The sequence below is a fragment of the Sphaeramia orbicularis genome, chromosome 24 (genome assembly GCF_902148855.1).
Source record: "Sphaeramia orbicularis chromosome 24, fSphaOr1.1, whole genome shotgun sequence".
In the NCBI taxonomy this organism is placed as follows: domain Eukaryota; kingdom Metazoa; phylum Chordata; class Actinopteri; order Kurtiformes; family Apogonidae; genus Sphaeramia; species Sphaeramia orbicularis.
Genome location: NC_043979.1, coordinates 45,863,825 through 45,885,197, shown reverse-complemented (window position 1 = coordinate 45,885,197; position 21,373 = coordinate 45,863,825). Strand labels below are relative to the sequence as shown.

Sequence of the window (21,373 nt, the reverse complement as noted above, 5' to 3'; positions counted from 1 at the left end):
TGTCGAGTTGGATTTACAGTCTGTAATGAATGGACTATTGTGGGTTCCTCTATTAGCTAATGCCTGTAAATGTGGTGTTGTGCATGAAGGACGGGAAGCAGAGCCGTCCAGACACTGCGTCCTTGTTGTCTTCTGTGTAGCAGCCGGCAGACTGAAGGGTATAATGAGTGTTTGCGGCCACTGCCAGCTGTGTGTGTCGAGTTACGGGCTCGTCTGGTTGTGTGCTGCTCTTTGTCTGCTGGAATGTGACCCCAGATTCATTAAGGAAGTCTTCCAACCCCGGCCCGGCCCGGCCTGCGGTCCGAGATGACGAGAAAGGAGCGTAACTCACCAATTCCCTCGACTCGACCACAGTGTGTTTTAGTGCAGATGAAGGACGCTGGTTAGTCGACAGGAAACGGACTGGAAAAGTCAGACGCAAGGATGAGGATGTGAATACGCTCAAAACGGAGAAAGGCTGCAGACGCTGAAGTGTAAAGAAAAGTGGACTGAAATGGGACTTGTTGCTTGGGGAAAAAAAAAAAAAAGATTAATTCAGTTTAATCAGTTACAGTTTGTAATATTTAGAACCCTAAGAACACCTCAAGTTAACAAATAAATGCATCTTAAGATAATAACAATGTAATGTGTGATTTACAAGCATTCATCATGAATATGTCTGAACAAAACAGAGTATCATTGATTTTTAGTGAGAACTTTACAACATTGGTGAGTTTTACACATTTTAACAAATGACTGATGGACTCTTCTTTTATAACTTATTGCAGCTTTTATTATTGCAGGATTTGCTGTATGGTTATTTATTTAGTTACATTAATTTTATGTTTGTGTTAGGCCTAGTTTTTATATATATATACATTTCTATTTAAATATATACTTTTTTATATTGTCTTTTTTTTTCTTTTTTCTTCTTTTTTTACTATTTTCACTAATGGCTGGTACAAAAATACATTTTAGAATCAGAATACTAAATCGTAGAGGGTGATTTTTGCGTGTTACAGTTGCAGGATGATAAATAAGTTTTTAAAAAAAACAAGGAAATTAACAATTTAAAAGTAGCAGGAAAGAAATTATAGAATATAACAAAAAGAAAAAATTATATATACAGTAAATATTAAAAACAATTAGAAATATATATAAATACGTCTGTAAAAACTGTACTAAACTATTTTTTCCACACTTATTCATATATATATATATATGTATATTTCTTTAATTTCACTGTGCATTGTACTATATACAACTGTGCATGTGTCGTATCTGTTTGAACACCACTATTCTTTTTTGACTGTTATTTATTTTTCATGGGTTATAATATGTCTTTAACACCTAAACATGACTAATTGTTGAAGTCATACACTTCTTAATTATCTTCCGTATGTTTTGTTTTCCCTACAGCGTCAGACCGAGGCCGTGAGAAGAACGGGAAAATGCGACCAAAGAGCGAAGGCTTCGAGTTGTACAACAACTCGGTGCAGAACGGCTCCCCGGAGAGTCCGCAGGCCGGCTGGGATTCCTACCCCGAACCAAAGAAGATGAGCGGCGAAGACCGCCTCCTGAAGAACCGAGCCGACCACCGCTCCAGCCCCAACGTAGCCAGTGAGTCCTCGCATTCAGCACGATGACATGTGACGCAAACACCAAGTCTGTAGAGCCACTGGAGCTGAAAACCTGGAAATAACACTTCTGCCAGAGTAGATCTGAACGATGGAGACTTTTAAAATAACAAATAAATACAATTTTCCATTTAACACACATAAAAAAAAAACTGTGAAAAAATCATTATATATCCATACTTTTTCTGCTTTTTTCTCTGTATAAATCTCTTAAACCACTACAGCTCCACTCAGAACTACCAAAAGTTCAGTAATTTTCAGGATTTTAATCCTTTAAGTGACATCTTAAATACATGTCTGTTATTAATGGAAAAAATGGATATTTTGCAGAAAAAACATTGATATATGAAGATTTATTTGTTTTTTTAGCAATGCATGTGCTTTTTTGGCTTGAGGGTCTCCAGAGGTTTGTAAATTACAGGAATGCCCAAGGATTAATACAGTGTGTTTAATTTAATGAATGTATTTGTATTATTTGTTATTTAATTTCGCTGTACTTATAATATTGAGCCCGTTTACATGTACGCCAACACTCCGATCATTATCTGATTTCTGGAGTTATCTAATTATTCCAGTGATCATGTAAACTTATAATCTGATGGGCTTTATCCGATAACAGCAGTTATCTGATTATGAGAAATCAGACTAACATACCTAGATTTCTCCCCAGTGCTCTGATGTCTTCACGCATGTATACAGGGTAATCTGATTTCTTTCTTTCTTTTTTTTTTTTTTTTACATCTGCGCATGTGTTTTAAAAAAAAAAGCTGTATTGATGGAACTTATGCAGCGACAATGTGAGTCTATGGAAAAAGGTAAACAAAGAACGAACTGAAGGATAGCAATAACATGTAACCTATTTTGTAGTCTTATTAGCTCCTCCCACATCAGGACAACTAACATTGACATTGTAGGCGTTGCCATGGTAACATGACAAGACCAGATGTTTTGAAAATGACAGGAAGTGTACGTCTCACATCATAACATGCGTACGTACTCCGATGAAATCAAATAATGGACTGAAACGTGTAAACCAGGGTTTTTCCATTATCGCATTTCTGAAGTGCATGTAAACGCATCACATCTGATTCCTCCCAGTTATCGGATTTTTACAGGCATGTAAACGGGCTCAACAACAATAAAGCTATTCTACTTTCACTGTGAACTGACTGTGTTTTCTTTCCGTTGCAGATCAGGGTCAGAGTCCTGCAGGAAAGGCGGTTTACCCTGGAGGACCTGGCACCAAGATCACCTCAGTTTCCACGGGAAATCTGTGCGCAGACGTGAGTAACCACGACGTGGAAGCCAGTGGAGTGTTCATGTGGAATGTCCCGGGGTGACATTAACCCTCAGCATCTAGAACCAACATGAGAACTGCACTTTGATCAAACCTCCCCCTGACGCTGCCTGTTGAACACCGTCACGTATTCACATCCAACTTCTGCTTTTATTCCCCAGGATGAGCCCTCCCCTCCCCGTCCAGAAGCATACCCCATCCCCACCCAGACCTACCCCCGAGAGTACTTCACCATCCCAGCCTCGAAGAGCCAGGACCGCGTAATGGGTCCTGGGCAGGGGCCCCCCCAGCACTGGCAGGGCATGGAGGACAGAGAACGCCTTCCCATGGTTGAAAACATCCACAACAGCATGCAGGTAGAGCAGAGAACACGACAAAAGGCCTTTCATGTGTTGTTCAGGAACACAAACAACCATTTTAACATCGGAAAGAAGCAAAAATATGATTCAAAGTTTCGACAAGGGTGTTTTTTAGTTTGGATGTTTGGTTTAAAGCCATACCATATGATATGGCATTTTTACACTTTTCTTTTGTCATCTTAAAATGCTCCTAATAAGCGTGTGTCAAACTAAAATGTAAAAGAAATCCACCAGGTATTGAAACTCAAAAATTTTTAATTCTCATATATTGCTCATATTTCTGATAAAATTTTGACCGATCATTTTATTCGGTCCGAATGAAATAATTGGCTGAACCTGGCTGAGCCTCCTGTCAATCATCCATTACATCGTCCAGCATTGGATCCATTATTGCTGTCCCCGCATCCGACATGGGTACCTCTGAATCTGACGCTTCACTCATGCTGCTTCTCCTGTCACCTGTGACCTACTTTGTCGAGGTCAAATGGCCTTATGCGTTTATAATATTGGAGTACTTTCACATTTAAATATGTATGTATTAAGTTTTACATAAAGACAATCTAATCGAGATTATAGGGCTGGAACTTTCAACAGAATCTTACACTATATATAGGGGAATTAAAAGTGTGCAGCACGTTATGTTTTCCTGGTTAAATGCAGGATAATAATACATAAAATAACATTTATAACCTTTTAAAACACCGACTTGCTTTCCTGTCTATATTCAAGAAACTAGATGTGACTATGAGAGTATATTTTTACTTAAGGGAAGATTTTCATGACAAAATCTGAGAAAGACTTGAAGAAACGAGAAGCACTCGGAGAGCGCAGACCTCCGCCAAGGCTGATCAGTGGCCCCCCCCATGGGCCCCCCCACCCCCGATCACCACCAAAATTTAATCATTTCTTCCTTATCCCATTTCCAACAAACCCTGAAAATTTCATCAAAATCTGTCCATAACTTTTTGAGTTATGTTGCACACTAACGGACAGACAAACAAACAAACAAACCCTGGCAAAAACATAACCTCCTTGGCAGAGGTAATAATACTTTTGAATTAAAATAATGCATGAAGTCTACGTTATGGAGAGTATAACTTTGGTCCTATCAACTTTTCGGTCGGTTCTGTCAGACCTCAGTTGCAGAGAGAAACTCACTAAATCAAATAGTCAGATGGTCCAGTCGCCTGATTGGTGAGTCCCAGTCTTGTCCCGCCTCCCGGTACACTAAACAGGTCCAGAGGACGGCTTCATCAGTTCTTAACAATGACTCCCATCCTTTACCAGGTGAATTTCAGCTCCTTTCCTCTGGACAGAGGTTCTTAGTTCCAAGGTTCAGGACACAGTGTTTATAAAAACAGCTTTGTTCCTGTCGCCGTCACTGAGCTCAATAAGAAATAGTGACATTGCACTTTACAAACTTATTTTAGTTATTTATTCCATTTCTTTGCTCAATTTATTATTATTATTGTGACTTTAAATTTTTAAATTTTTAAATTTTATGTTCTTATGCTGGTTTTTAATCCCGAATTGTTCTTATCTTTTCTGGTTTTTATTGTGTTTTATTGCATCTTGTTTTTATTTATTTGATCTTATTTATTTATTTTATTCTTTTACTTATCCATGCTGCAATACTGATGAATGGTGGAACACTGAGCACTTTTTGTCTTTTTGTCCTGTCTGGAAGCGTGATCAAGTACCAGTCTTACATGTTCAACGTATGTACTGTTGTAATACCAAAGCAATCACCTAGACTGCAAAACAAATCTACCTACGGGTACAAATAAAGTAACCTTGACCTTTTCATTTTCGTGACTCTGTTCCTTGACCAAAAATACAGAATTATGCCAAACTGCAGCAGTCTGCTCTGTATGGATTTTGTGTGATGCCCGAGACACACACACGCACACACATAATTTAAGAAATATACAGAAGTGTGATAAAATATAGTTGTGTGTAATTATGATTATGATGAAAATAAAAAGAGCGTAAAAAAAAACACTTTCAAATTAAAAGATCGCACTCTTGAATAATTAAAAAAAACATCTAGAATCGAATGTTATTGTCTATTTTTCCTCTCATCCTGTTTTTTCTTTTCATTTCTCCCTCCCTCTTTTCCCTCCGTCTTCTCCGTTTCCCATTCTGTCTCCTTTAACCGTCACCTTCTCCGTCTCTCTTTTTTCTTCCCGTCCATCTCTGTCCAGCGGGTTAATCACTCTCAGGAGGAGTTGTACCCCCCACCCGGAGTTCTGCGGCCCGACATGCAGCAGCACTACCACCAGGACTACCAGCACCGGGACCTGGACTACCAACACCGGGACCTGGACTACCAGAGAGGACCACCAGGAGGTAGGACCACAACCAGCACAATGATGTAACACCTGCCTGATGATGTAACCAGATCATCCTCTACGCTGCAGTAAAAGTTGATATAATTGGTTTTTACTCTGGATTATATGATATAATCACTATATTAATAACAAACATTTTGCTTTCAGTCAAATGAGAACAAACCAAGAGTCCGTGGTGTGATCACATGGTGTTAAAAGGGTTCAGTCTGTATTATTTCATCATAAAATCACAAATCGCATGTTCCTCCTCTTCTAAAAGCTTCCATCTATTTCTGTTTTTAATATTTGAGATTTGGGAGCTTAAATCACCACATGGAGGTTTGTTTCATAAAATACAGGTCATACTGGTCACTTCAGATTTAGAGCAAACTGTTTTCATTTTCCTCGGAGGCACTGTACAGTTTATATATTTAGGTTTAATTTTATACTTCCAATTATATTTTATACAGACGGTTTTATTTGTAACTAAGTAAAACACATTAGAAGAAACAATACTTGAAGGGCTTATATTTATCTAAACCCATTTTTATTAGTCTGTGGTTCATTTATTTGTGTATTTGGACCCTAATAGTTCATAGAGTTTGAATTTCAACCCTCCAGCTGCTGCAGAACTATAAAACAACCCATTTTAATTCCTGCTTAATTTGTTTCGTCTATAACTAGGTACGACATTTGCACATATATGGTCCAGACTTCCGACGAATATTTCTCCGAGTACGACATAATTGTTTGTCAGCAGCAGCGGTTGTAGTAAAAACTGAAAATATGTCCAAACTTGGAGCCCATTACATCAAATGTTCAGTTGTTGGTTGAACGGGACAGAGCAGCGCAGCCGACAACCTTTCGGGGGCGGGGCCTGAAGTGGCTCATGTGCATTTAAAGGGCCAGCGCTCCAAACCACCTTTCTGGTGTCATTACTGAGAAATAGGGTTGAAGATGGACCTGTGGAGTTGAATGAATGAAGAATTCAGAGCCAAGCAGAGCATTTACAGTTTATGGAGACCACAGGGAAATGTTGGAAAATGAACAATTCCATTTAAAAAAAGTAAAATGTCACTCCTTTGAATGAAAAATCACATGTGTGCGGGTTGGTCGGTTTCTGTTCTGCATTTTCAAGGAAAGAAAATAGCTACATCGCAACAGCATTCAATGGTTTAATAATAACATTTAATAACAAAAATAGTATTAATTATTGAGTCACGACACACTCATTGACAGTCATTTGCAGCACAGCATGACTCTGAACGTCTCGGCCCACGCAGTTCGGGCAGTTTGTCCAAGTAGAGTTAGCGTTGCACGTGAACAAACGGGCAGTTGATCCGGTAGTGACAGGCATCAGAACCAACCCATAAAGATGGAAGGACTACCACTGTTCCGTGTTGTAGAACCTTAACATTTTAAATTCAAGACAGATATGCGTAGCCTAATGTGTAGGCCTATTACTAATTTGTTTTTTGTATCAAATGTATGGTGTGGCAGCAAGGATTTACCTTACCAGCAGAAACACTGCAGACATAATAATGAGCAGATCAACAAAAAAAATGACGAAAATGTATAAAAATAGCCTAAGGGGTCACTAAGGGTTAATAGGTCACGTCCGTCCCTGATAAAAGGAAACTAAACCATATCAAAATCAGAATTCTTTATTGATTCCAGGGGAAGTTAATATTTATACTATTAATAACTACTCATTCTAATATTATGATTTGTAATCAATAATATTATTAGTATTAATCAGTCGCTGTTGGGCAGAAACCTCTTAAGTCCATTTTTGGTCCTTTTTTTGTCATAAAATGATTCTATTGGTCAGTCTTCACATTGGCCTGATGGTTTAAAAAATAATTAACCAGTAAAAAGTGTTGAAACTACATCTTTTAACTCCATTCATTCATTTATTTAGAATATACTTTGTTTTTCCAGTTTCATGAAAAATAATCAGTTTGGACATAAGAGGTTTCCACCCGACAGCGACGATATGTAACACATGTAAAGTTTGACGTGTGTAAACGTTGCTGTGTGTACATGTGTGTAGGTGTGGGAGGTCCCGACCACTGGGCGCCACAGCCTCAGGTGTCGTCCTCGTTGGAGTCGTCCACGTCGAGCCAGGAGCACCTCAACTTCTCCGCCTCGTCCTCCTCCTCCAACAAAACCCAGAACCAGAAAACGGGCCCGGGTCGATGGAAGACGCCCAACGCCCCCCACGCCGTGCCGCCTCATCCCGCTCAGGCGCCGTCCCGTTCAGACCTGCCGCCTCCTCCGCCCCCACCGCCCGCACCGTACCCCGACGCCTATGACCCCTACGAAGCCCAGCCCGAACTACCTCTGCCTCCGCCCCCTGCCGCCGTCACCCCGGTAACGGCTCAGCAGGCCGCCGACCGCAAGAAACGGGAGGAGCAGCAGCGGTGGTATGAGAAGGAGAAGGCTCGCCTGGAGGAAGAGAGGTGGGAAAATATAATAATAATATAATATAATGTGATAATATAATAATATAGTGTAATGTGATATAACATAACATCATATAATATCTCATATAATAAAATATAGCGTAATGTAATATAATGAATGAATCAATCAATCAAATCTTAATTTTGAACATGTAGACAATGAAATAAAAACAAGTATCAACCAGGAAAATATAAGTACTGGTACATAAATGATTGATAAGCAAACAAACCACAAAAATAAATACATAAATAATAATAATAATAAGAAGAAGAAGAAGAAGAAGAAGAAGAAGAAGAAAACAAAGTAAATGGAATTATACATGCTCGAAAAGGAGTAGGAAGAAGTAAAAACTTATATACTCCTACCAAGGTTATTATCGTTAACGAAAACGAACGAAATGACGAAAACTAAAATTGAAAAAACATTTCCGTTAACTGAAATAAATAAAAACTCTAATTAAAAGAAAAAAACGATAACTAACTGAAACTGTATCGTGAGCTTACAAAACTAACTAAAACGTATAAAAATTATGGATACAATTCCCTTCGTTTTCGTCTTTGTCAATGTCGGATTGATATGAAATTAATTTATTTCACTTCAGCAGTTTGAGCTGGTGACACCATACGACACTTCACAGTCTGTCATGTCTGGTCACTGGTGGTTTCCAGTGGTCTTCTGGTCCCCACTCTACCTGGAACATACAGACTAAAGCTGGGACAAAGCAGCACAGTCCTGTCTGGGGTTTACTGTAGTGATACATGGGTGGGTTTTTTGTTTTTTTGGCGTACCGTGTGTGTGCGCGTGAGTGACAGAGACAGAGCAGAGCTAAAGGACAGAGTCAGTGTTGAACTAGCATCCAGGTTAAAACTGGAGAGTTTATCACCATGAAAAGGCCTTCCAAGCCCTGAACTGCACAGTTTAGAAGAGGAGAGAAGAGGAGGATGAAAACTAATCCAATTACAGAGGTATGGAACCTGTTAGAATGTTCAAAAACGTTTGATGTTACTAGCTACAGCTAGCTGAACTGAACTGAAGCAAAGTTGGCTAATAATGGAACTGGAGATGATTAAGAGATGAGAGATCTGCTAAGGTGTGGTTTACTGATGATGAACTGGGTTATATATGTTTATAAGTGGTTTATATATGTTTCTGTCTGCTTTAACTGCTGGTTAGCTGGTTTATAATAGGTTCCTATCTGGTTTAACTGCTGGTTAGCTGGTTTATATATGTTTCTATCTGCTTTAACTGCTGGTTAGCTGGTTTATATATGTTTCTATCTGCTTTAACTGCTGGTTAGCTGGTTTATAATAGGTTCCTATCTGCTTTAACTGCTGGTTAGCTGGTTTATATCTGTTTCTATCTGCTTTAACTGCTGGTTAGCTGGTTTATATCTGTTTCTATCTGCTTTAACTGCTGGTTAGCTGGTTTATATATGTTTCTATCTGCTTTAACCGCTGGTTAGCTGGTTTATAATATGTTCCTATCTGCTTTAACTGCTGGTTAGCTGGTTTATATCTGTTTCTATCTGCTTTAACTGCTGGTTAGCTGGTTTATATATGTTTCTGTCTGCTTTAACTGCTGGTTAGCTGGTTTATAATATGTTCCTATCTGCTTTAACTGCTGGTTAGCTGGTTTATATATGTTCCTATCTGCTTTAACTGCTGGTTAGCTGGTTTATATATGTTTCTATCTGCTTTAACTGCTGGTTAGCTGGTTTATATATGTTTCTATCTGCTTTAACTGCTGGTTAGCTGGTTTATATATGTTTCTATCTGCTTTAACTGCTGGTTAGCTGGTTTATACATGTTTCTATCTGGTTTAACTGCTGGCTGCTTTGTGCATCTCCTCTCATGCTTTGCACATCTTCGCATTGTTTCACGTAAGTGACGTTGTGTATGGATTGCACCCCACCTCAACCTGCTATAGGGAATTTAGACATTGTACGGTACATTGTGTCTCTGCTCAGTCCATGAGCCGCCCTAACCCGACCCCCAAATAAAGTGTCCAGGGTAACACATATCCACGCCTCACTAATTTCTTTGAATAGGATGATGAGGAAGATAAAATATATGAAATGACTAAAACTAAACTAAACTAAAACTAAGCATTCAGAAAAAAACGATAACTAATAAAAACTAACAAACCTGCTCTAAAAACTAATTAAAACTAACTGAATAAGAGAAAAAAAAGTCAAAACTAATTAAAACTAAACTATAATTAAAAATCCAAAACTATTATAACCTTGACTCCTACCCCCAATTACTATTCCTTATGATCACTATATAGTGATTATTATTTTGCATGAATATCAATAAAATAATAATAATAATAATAACAACAATAACAATAATAGTAGTATAACAATATCATACATCCTTTTTCCTATATACACTGATATGATAATACCCATTTACAACTTATCCTTCCAGATATTAATAAAAACTAAAAACAAAACAAACAAAAACACATATATAATACAATACTCTATATTGTCCTCTATAGTAATATAGTAATAATATTTTCATATATCCATATTTAAACTAGATATTATCAGCACATATGTGGCAAAGCCCCACTATGAAAAACAACCGGACCCCCCCCCCGGCCCTTCCCTCTGTGTATTTTGTAAAAATCGTTTGTTTGTATTTGTTTTTAAACTGTTTGATGTTCGGACATTGTTTCAGCTCCACACTCAGTCTGTTCCATAGTCTTACACCATAATATAGTATAGTATAATGTAATATAAGATATAAGACAAGATAGTGTAATATAATATGATACAACATAATACAACATCATATAATATCATATTATATAATAAAATATAGCATAATATAGTATAGTATAATGTAGTATAAGGTATAAGATAATATAATATAACATCATATAATATCATATAAGATATAGCATAATATAGTATAAAGTAACATAATATAGTATAATATGATATAGTATAGTACAATGTAGTGTTGTGCCATATAATCTTTTTTTTTTCTTTAGATACATAAAATCTGTCATGTCATTCAATCAAAGGGTCATTTTAACATTTAATTTATGTATTTCCTGAACCTGTTTTTCAGGAATGCAAACAAATTTGGGCATGCTCATTCTAGATTTGTTTGTTTTTTTGTGTCTTTTCATATTGATGGGATTAGTTTTGATAATATGATAATATGTTTAAGTGCTGGTGTCATTTTCATACAGTGTAATGTTGGTGACTGTAGTGGACAAAATTTTACAAAATCTCAAATATTATCTTGAAATATTTGCAGAAAAATCTTTTTTGTGTTTCAAAAGGTGATGCTGCATCAGCCAGACACAAATTACTGAATTTTTTCGTTTATTGTTAGCAAGAAAAAGTAACCAAACTAAATAGTTGACAGTTTCAACATGCCATGTCCTGGATGTGTTTCATTATCTGCTGAAACATCCAGTTTTGACCTTGATGGAACTGAGCATGTGCAGAAGGGAGCATGTGGGTTTGGAGACTGGAACGATATTCGGCACAGTTCAGTGACTTAACAGTGATTCTTGATGAACTGTAACACAAATGTATGGGGTGAACAAATACATTTTACCACCACTGTACTGATATTAGGCAAGGAAAAGAGTGCTGATAAGTGTTTTTAGTTCTTTTTCTCTTAACTTTCTAACTTAGTAGATAAATTACTTCATACAGTCATGGAAAAAATGATTAGACCACCCTTGTTTTCTCCAATTTCTTGTTCATTTTAATGCCTGGTCCAACTAAAGGTACATTTGTTTGGACAAACTACAAAAATAGCTCATAGTAGTTTAATTTCAAAGCTGATATCTGTCCATTTTCCATGTTTTCTTGATAAAAACCAAAATCACTTCAGTTCTTCCATAATATCTATGGCATTGTACTGACAAAAACAGTGCTTTTAGACATTCCATGTTTTCTTTTCTTATCTGTTTTAGTCACATGATACACACAGGAGTTAGGACTGGATTGCATAACCATTTTTTTTTAATGACTTTTGATGGTCTAATAATTTTTTCCGTGACTGTATATGCACTTTATTATACAATGTCTGTGTAGTAGGTTCTCATTTGTCCAGGTCATGGTTCTTCTTGGTAGTTCTTCTCAGTTCAACTGGACTGGTTTAACTCTTATAATAAATTTTGAAAATGTATTATTCGGTATCAGTACCAACATTGCTTTACAACATAGGGCTCATCTAGTTCTTGTTCTCTATCAGAACCACAGTAAAACTAAATAATTTTTTTATTACTTTTTGGAAGATGAGATTGAAGAAAAATCATAAGAGGGAATTGTAGATGTTCATCTAAAATGGACTTCTCTCTCTAATGATGTGACGTACTTTGTGTGTTTTAGAATGTTTGTTAGCAGGAACTGTTTACGATGTGTAGTGTTACTGTGACATGCTGGTATTGATGATGATGATGATGATGATGATGATGACTCGCAGGGAGAGGAAGAGGCGGGAGCAGGAGAGGAAGCTGGGTCAGATCCGGGCCAACCCTGTCATGCCCGTCCAACCTCACAACAACGGAGGGTCCATGCCCCCCCCACACCACCAGCCCCCCCTGGCCTCCGTAGCCCCGCCCCAGCCCTACCTCCCTCCGCAGCCCCAGCCCCAGCCGCCCCCATCCAGACCGGAGAAGCTGGCCAGCCTGCCTCGGTCGGCCGTCCCACCCCCTGCCAGTGCCTCCAACCCCGCCGGTAAATAACACACTGCACTTCACGTTCATGTCTTAAAGAGTCAAAACACAGTAATGTCCCATCAGAGAGCGAACTTTAATTGTTTGCCATTCCAGCATTTATTTCAGTATAAAGTAGCTCTTTGTTTTGGATAATCCCTTATGGTCCAACTAAAGCAAAAATGAATTTAAAAGTAAAAATATGGGTCATTTAGCAACACTAATCTGTCAAATTGTCTCTAAAATGTCCCATCAGAGAGACTTCGAATACCGTGTTTTGACCCAAATCTTCAGTGTCTCAACTCAGGTTTGTTAACCCTTTAGGCATTGGAGTTTTTATATATATATATATATATATATATATATACATATATATTCAGTTAGGATATCAAGATTTCAAAATTACAGATCTGACAACGACAATTGGAAACAACTGCACAGATTTAAGAGTAAAAGCAGGAATTGTTAGAACATCATAACCCAGTGTTTTTCCTCCCATTCTTAGACATTCCATGCATCACTTAAGCCAAATAAACAATGAATTAATTTACTGTTCATTAATGAAAATAGCATACTTTCTTGCAGGTGCACATTCAAACTTGGGGAAGATGTTGATTGAAATATGAATATGCAGCGTTCTTTGTCAAATATAGGATCCATATCGGAGTTATATAAGCACACTGAAGTCTGCACTAAAAGCCCAGACAGTGACACTATGACATGTGCGATCATATTTATTTATTTACTCCTAACTTGTTAACTGAAATATGCAAGGTTTTTTTTTTTTTTCATTTTTTTTAACTGACCGACTGCTAAATTGAGCCTTAGAATATTTAATTTAGGTATCAAGATTTCAAAAAGCTGTATCTTGGAAGTGTTTAGAGATGAAGTTTTGCTGTAAATGACAAAAATATTCAGTATGATCCAAATTTTATGGTAGGAGTAAATGCACTCATCTAATTTGCATATTGTGACATCACAGGGCTTCGGCCATATTGGATTGCGTAACTTTCAGTAACTTTGAACGTATTTACATGGAAGTTTTCTTTGTTTTTGTTTTTTCATCATCTTATCCTTAAAATGAATGAACTAAAACATTAGTAGAAAGTAAAATGCTGTAGGTTTTAGTATCTTTTTATCCAAATCTGTCCTTAATTATCCAAACTAAAACTAAATAAACTTTACTTTGTTACTAAACCAGCTCAGGACCACACCTTTAAACTGGATTTTCTTTTTGACTTTGAATAGAAACATGCCCTGAAATGGTGTTAGGATTGAAGGGGCATGTATCTGCCATCTATTGGTGGGAGGTGTCAACAAGATGTGGCAACTTTATCTGGAGCTATTATGGTCTGTTTCAGTCAGTTATGTTGCTTGTCGCGATATTAATAAATAAATGTAATGTTTTTACAGGCATGGACACGGTGATCAGGGAGCTGCTCCCACAGCAGCAGCCGAGGACCATCGAGAGACGAGACCTGCAGTACATCACCATCAGCAAGGAGGAGCTCACGTCCAGCGACAGCTTGTCTCCAGACCCCTGGAAGAGAGACGCCCGAGAGAAGGCTGAGAAACAGCAGCAGCTTCACATCGTCGACCTGCTGGACAAGGAGATCCAGGAGCTCCAGGTAGGACTTGGACTAAATAATGTGCTGGATGTGTTCATTTATCAAAATGTCAAAAGAAAGCATTCATTTACACACATGATAACACTGAGCCCGTTTATATGATCATATAAATCTGACAACTGAGTTCGACACCCTTGTTTTAGTTTATTATCAGGTTTCTTTCCGAGTGCATACAGTAGCGGAAAAAATTATTAGACCACCCTTGTTTTTCTTCAATTTCTTGTTCATTTTAATGCCTGGTCCAACTAAAGGTCCAATTGTTTGGACAAATATAATATAGAACAACAAAAATAGCTCCTAGTAGTTTAATTTCAGAGCTGATATCTATCCATTTTGCATATTTTCTTGATAATAAACGAAATCACTTCAGTTCTTCCATCAATATCTATGGCATTGTACTGACAAAAACAGTGCTTTTAGACATTCCATGTTTTCTTTTCTGTCTGTTTTAGTCACATGATACACACAGGAGTTAGGACTGGATTGCAGAACTATTGTTTTTGATTAATTTTGATGGTCTAATAATTTATTCCGCGACTCAAACTTTCGTCTTATTATTGTTCACATTTGACTACATCACTTCCATTTTCTATGATTTCTTATTATTCTTTTACCACTTTTTTATTTAGTACTGTCTGACTTTTTGCAATTGTCCTGTTGTAAATATATATTCTGTATAGTTACTACTATTATTAATTTTTTTTTATTTTATATTTTTGCACTGTCTTGTTTTTTGCTCTGTCTTTATGCATGTACGCTTTTTTTCTTGCACTTTATTCTATTGCTGCATTGATCATTGAATTTCCTTGTTATGGGATCAATAAAGTCTGATCTAATTTCTTCAAGTACTTTCTAATGTGCATTTACCTGTTTTTTCGCTACTGTTTTTACTACTGTTTTCTTTCCTTGTTGTCTTACAATATCTCTTAAACATACATTCGCTTTTGTGCTGCGACTGGAATTTTAATTTCCTGATGGATCAATAAAGTTCTATCTAATCAGCTACTTTATCATTATTATTGCTATTTTATATCACTTTAGTCACTTTATCAAACTTGTTTATGTTTTTTATCTCTTTATTTTTCTATTATATTGATGCATACTTTCTTGTACAGCTGCACATACTTGATTTTCTCCCTTGGGGGATCAATAAAGTATATTTTATCTTCTCCTAATCTAATCCTACTATATAATGCACGTTTCGGCCCCTCCCCGTGTCCGTCCCATCGATGTCCGTCCCATCGATGTTGCAAAAGCTCGGGACACGGGAGGGCATACGGGTGCAATGCCGCTGTTGCACCACGGGAGGGCGCTATTGCATGATAGCGCCACGGGTAGAATGCGGCAAGTGTAATCTAAAACAGGTTTATTTTAGTTGTTTGTCACGCTCAGTTCTGATCCTGTTTCGTTCCCAGGCCAAACCTGAGCGAACGGCGGAGGAGAGCGACCGCCTCAGGAAGCTGATGCTGGAGTGGCAGTTCCAGAAGCGACTGCAGGAGTCCAAGCACAGCGACGAAGATGAGGAGGAGGAGGACGACGAGGACGTGGACACCATGATGATCATGCAGAGGCTGGAGGCGGAGAAGAGAGCCAGGGTAAGACGAGAGGGGGAACCCATGAAAGAAATGGAACGGGTGGAAGAAGATCATTGGTAGAGAAGAGAGAAAAACGCAGCGACTTAAAAGTCACAGAGTAGAAATAAAAATGTCCGACCTCTGTTTTTCATGTAACATCACCCATCAGCCCGGAGTTCAAAGGTCAGATCGGAAACAAGGCTGATGGGGAGAAAAACAGAGGCGCTCTTTCAAACGCTAAAAGAGGAAACGGATTCCTCTGCGGCAGCACTTCCACTATGAATGTCCCGCAATGTGCATCTGCAACATGCTTCTGTCATCGCTTTGCCATGCTGAGCTGCTTAAATCTGATTGGCTGCAGGGGTGGATGGGAGGGGTCGTGGGAGGGGCTGACAGGGCAGGATGTTTTTAATGCTGCATTCACATCGTATGGAAACTGTGACTCCGTATTGAAGAAAATGTTTCGTTTATGACAAAATATCTGAAACGCTGGCTCAAAGTGACGTTTTTTTTTCTCCCAGTTTTTCCTTTTTCTATATAATGCAAATGCAGCATTAAGCGCCGTGTTACTCTGCAACAGTGAACCATGACCATAATGTCGCTGGGCCCATTTCAGCAAGACTCCACGTCCAGAATGGATGTTACAGACGCTTTTCTATGAATTTGTGAATTCACTCAGAATTATCACACACACGAGTTGATATAATCTGTCAGAACATGTGTATTTTATGGCACCTGTAATTTATACCAGTTCAGTTGAATGGACCCGTGATGCTTCATTAACAAACTGCTGTCCCACAACCAAATAACACAGGGGCGTCAAACTCATTTTATTTTAGGTTCCACATTCAGCCCAATTTGATCTGAAACAGGCCGGACCATTAAAATGATAACATATTAACCTATAAATAATGTCAACTCCAAACTTTTCTCTGTGTTTTAGAGTGAAAAAGCTAGAATTACATAATGAGAGTATTTTAATCAACAAAAATGTGAATAATTACACATTATTGTGTAACCTGAAATTTCTCAGGCAAATTAAGTGAAATTTTAACAATATTCTGCCTCAGTTTATTATTTACACATGTACGTTACAACTTACAGATCACAGAGGATCTACAAATGCACCAAACATTTAATAACAGGCAGAATATTGAGATATTAGTGGCTTTTCCGTTGGACATCTGTGCAAAATGTTACTAAATGTCAAAAAAACAGAGGTGCGTGATGTTGGTTTTTCCATTAAGTCACAAATGCGATGATTTGTTTATTTTATGCCGCGAGATGACACGAGAAGTCATTCCATAAACATGGCGACAAACGTAAATATGGCGTTGATTTACAGATATATTCATTACTATTATATATTACCCCTCTATTCAGTACTAAATTTAAAAATGATAGGGTTTCCTGGTGTTTCTTTTAAAACTCTTCCTCTTCACTTGTTGTAATGTCCGGAGCGTGCGGAAAAAGGTCTTCCCATTGCAGTTTTGCATGATATTCCAATTTCACTAATCCGAAGAACCACCTCTTGCCAGCGCGAAAACTTTTCATGGAAAGACTAGAGTTTGGGCGAAATTGTCATTTTTCCATTAGATACATTTTTATGCACAAGTTACATTCGCGCAATTTGAGGGTCAGTGGAAAAGCCACTATTGAGACATTTCAAACAAAGAGAAATATTTGTAGTTGTCATTATTTATAGTTTATCATGATCGTATTTTACTGGTCTGAGCCACTTGACATTGACTTGGTCTGTATGTGGAACCTGAACTAAAATGATTTTGACCCCTTTAACTAATATCTGTTAATTTCGTCAGTGTAATTTTTGCTTTTCATGGGCCGGATTGGACGCTTTGGCGGGCTGGTTTTGACCCACGGGCTGTATGTTTGGCACCCCTGAAATAACATTTAAAAGCATTGAGTGTGGAAAACTTAGATACTAGATGTTAACTATTGAAACCCATTATAACATCTGAAATAAGAGCAAGTTCATTTTCTATCACGTCCAAAAATGACCTTCATTTTACTCCAGATGAATTTTCAGTCTTGAGGATTGATTCACCTTTGACAGGTTTACATAATTTTGATTTTTCTAGATGCAAACTGCATTTTCTGCCACAATTATTAGCTCATTACTTTGTTTCTTAAAGTTATTGACTGATTTTTGGACAAGTTGAGCTCAAAGTGATAGGATTGAGACTGATTTCTGCACAAAACATGTAAAATTGCTTTGGTTAAAAACAGTCAATGGAATAAAAATCACAGTTTCAGTAGTGACATGACATTTTTAACACATGATTTTTTTAAAACAGTCTTTTTATTCAACATTTTCAAAATCATAACAGTCCAGCACAGTACATATACAGGTTGTGTGAAATATAGAGCAAATCTAAAATACGTCCACAGTATTGATCTCAAAAGTCCTTATTGGGTCTATTTCAGGCAGTTGTCTGAGTTTCCAGATACTCCAACACTTTGCCAGACTTTGCTGTAAAGACATCCTTCTCATCGTTAATGTAAAATCTGTCTTTCCAGAGAAATATAGTGTGATATCAAAGACTGAAGGAGGTTCTTCTACTATACATTTGGTCACCACAACCTTTTGGCCCAGCATTAACACGTCATTTTATTTAATTTTTTTAATATATGTAAAAATTAACACATCATTTTTCCATAAAGCCTCATATTCTTTTAACAAAATTTGAATAGAACACGTTTATTGAGCTCCACATAAAAAATAAAAAAAATCTAGATAATTCTAATAACGGCAACAGAAAAATGTGTAAAATGACAATATCATTTTCATCTATTGAAACACAGAGGTTTATTTGTCAGAATCACCAAATATCCTTTAAATTATTAATTAAAATGAAACTAGATTAGAGATATGAATCTTTCTGCTCTGTTTATTTGGTTGTGGGACCGCAGATTACACAGATTTGGTGAAATTGTCTTTTATAAATGGGAAGATGAGTTCTTGTTTGTGTTTACGGGGGGCTGGTTGTGTCTGACTGGGTGCAGCGGTGACTGTAGATTATGGGATGTTTCAGGGTGTGGTAGATGTTTTCGAGGCATGTTTTTTTTCCTCCTTACTTTTGCTCTTAAAAATACAAACATTGAGCCGTATGGTGGGATGGTGGTTGTGTGAATTTGGGTGAAGGAGCTCATAACAAGCCACAAATGAACACAGCAGAGAGAGAGAAAAAAAAAAAAAAAACTTCAGCAATGTTTTCACTTTACTGTATGTCCTCCTCCCTTCTCTGATTTCTCCTCAGTTTCTCCCTCCTCCTCCTCCTCCTCCTCCTCTCCTGCCCTTCTTTTATCTAGTTTTATTAATATCTCTTGCTCCCCTCCCCTCCCGTCCCGTCCTCAGTATTTGGGTTTGTTTTCTCCTTTTCCTTCCTCCGTTCTCTCTGTTTTTGCCATCTCTCCCCCCCTCCCTCTCCCTCTCTCTCACTCTCTATTCTCTTCTTGTCGTTCTTCAGCAGCAGACTGCTGTCCCAGCTATCTCTGTTCTAGACTTGGTATGTTCTTCCTGTTAATGACGAGTATCCTCCCCCTTCCCCACATCCCTCCCTGTTTTCTGTCTGGGCTGCCCACCTGCCCGTGTTTCCTATTCGTCTCCCCCCCACCCATCTGGACTACTGTCGTCGTTTCATTGGGCGGGAGGCGGGGAGGGGGGCGGGGGTTCAGAGCCAGGTGCTGAGCCACGATTGGCTGTCCCAGGATGCTTGATGTGGTTTTGGCTGGGGAAGCTGTCCATCTCTTTGTCCACTCAAAACACCTGCTGTTGGGGGGGGGGGGGGTTAAACCGGTGATTAGACTCAAAATCCTGTTGTTTCCAAAAGCGCTGAAACTGATGGGATTCCAGTCAGCAGACGTGTTTTGAGTGCATACGGAGGTGACGCCTGCATGGCTGAATGCATCACAGGGGGCGTCCAGGTTGAGATCCATGCATGACGGTCGGGACGGACGAGTCCTGGTGTCCATTCATTTGTCCACCCATCCATCCATCCATCTGTGTGTGCACAGCTGAGCATTTGTCTATTCTGTTTAAAGGGTCAGTTCACTACAAAAACAAAAACGTTTTCCACTTCACATTATTAAACCCTGCAGGTAGGGATGTAACCATATGAAAATGTCATATCACGGTTATCATTATTATCACGGTATTGTTGAAATGTGCTCGAAATGTTCAGAAAGTACTAATACCCACACTGAAATAATTTAACCAAGTTGTATTTCGAAAAAAAAAAAAAACTAACTAATAATAATAATATAATAGGCACAATGTACTTTCTGTTGCAGAAACATTCAAATATTAACATGTAAACATCAAACATACACATGTGCATTCAAGATGACACCTTATGGCCATTGTTTGACTCTTTTTCATATCAAGTTTGAGTTGTTCTAGTTTCTTTTTCATAGATAGATAGTCTGTCTCTGTCTGTGCGCTTGAATTTCCCTCGGGATCAGTAAAGTATCTGTCTATCTATGTATCTATCTTGAACCAGGTCTCTCACTCTCTCTCTTTCTCTTTCCAAGTGCGATAATCAAGCACGGTTATCAAGATAATAAGAATTTAAATGGTAATGCTAACCATCGGGAATTTTATTGCGGTTTATCGTTATACTGGTAATCATTACATCCTTACCTGCAGGTTATTCTGGATATCATTGAATTTTATTTAACCTTTATTTAATCAGAAAAAAAGACTCGTCGTTACAGAAAATCGTAATAATAATAATACATTTTATTTATAGGAGCCTCTCTTGGCACTCAAGGACACCGTACAGTAAACAAGGAGAAACAACCAATAAAACAGAGTAGATTTCATCCATACATCCACTCTAAAAACATACATAAAACACTGTACTAATAACATACGTATAAAACAATTTAAGTAAAATAAATGCTTTTGTCATATTTGTCATACAAATATGTCATACAATATTTTATGTGGAACAGTTCTGCATTAACCTATCAAAGTATTTAGATTTATGTCAAATAGTTCATTGATTGCTCACTTAAATTATACCAAATGGGTTTAACTGTAAGGAATTAATAGTTTTATTTACACTGAATAAATACATGTTAGAGTTAAATTTTAAAAAAACAAGTCAAATGCATTACCTTAGATACATTTCTGAGTCAAATCAGACACATTTTCATTGTCCCTGGTGTTAAAAACACTGAATCCCATGATGCAACACTCCTTCAGGACAGTGATGAAAATGACATGTTGTGTGTGTGATCAAATATTTGTCCCCCCCTCAAAAAAAAAAAAACAATGCCCGCGTCACCTGTAATTTGTCATTTTTAGTGCATTTATGGTGATGTTTATCTTCTATGCTCTCGTTTGCACAGGCATCCAGTTTAAAAACTAATCAGATCATGGACAGAGCTGCTTG

The 21,373-nt window shown here is 37.8% G+C and overlaps 1 protein-coding gene across 10 annotated transcripts in view; it reads left to right on the top strand.

Annotated features, from left to right (window-relative positions):
* afdna (afadin, adherens junction formation factor a) overlaps positions 1-21,373 on the top strand; it is a 229,967-nt gene that overhangs the window by 181,501 nt on the left and 27,093 nt on the right. For 5 of the 10 annotated variants that reach the window (XM_030128104.1, XM_030128096.1, XM_030128098.1 and 2 more), the window contains 9 exons: positions 1,399-1,599; positions 2,808-2,899; positions 3,075-3,269; positions 5,477-5,621; positions 7,656-8,064; positions 12,523-12,776; positions 14,168-14,382; positions 15,798-15,977; positions 19,448-19,483. In XM_030128104.1, coding sequence (XP_029983964.1) covers positions 1,399-1,599; positions 2,808-2,899; positions 3,075-3,269; positions 5,477-5,621; positions 7,656-8,064; positions 12,523-12,776; positions 14,168-14,382; positions 15,798-15,977; positions 19,448-19,483 — 1,727 coding nt within the window. Of the gene's footprint in view, positions 1-1,398; positions 1,600-2,807; positions 2,900-3,074; positions 3,270-5,476; positions 5,622-7,655; positions 8,065-12,522; positions 12,777-14,167; positions 14,383-15,797; positions 15,978-19,444; positions 19,484-21,373 lie in introns of all 10 variants that reach the window. The other 5 variants (XM_030128100.1, XM_030128099.1, XM_030128102.1 and 2 more) reach the window with 2 other exon arrangements.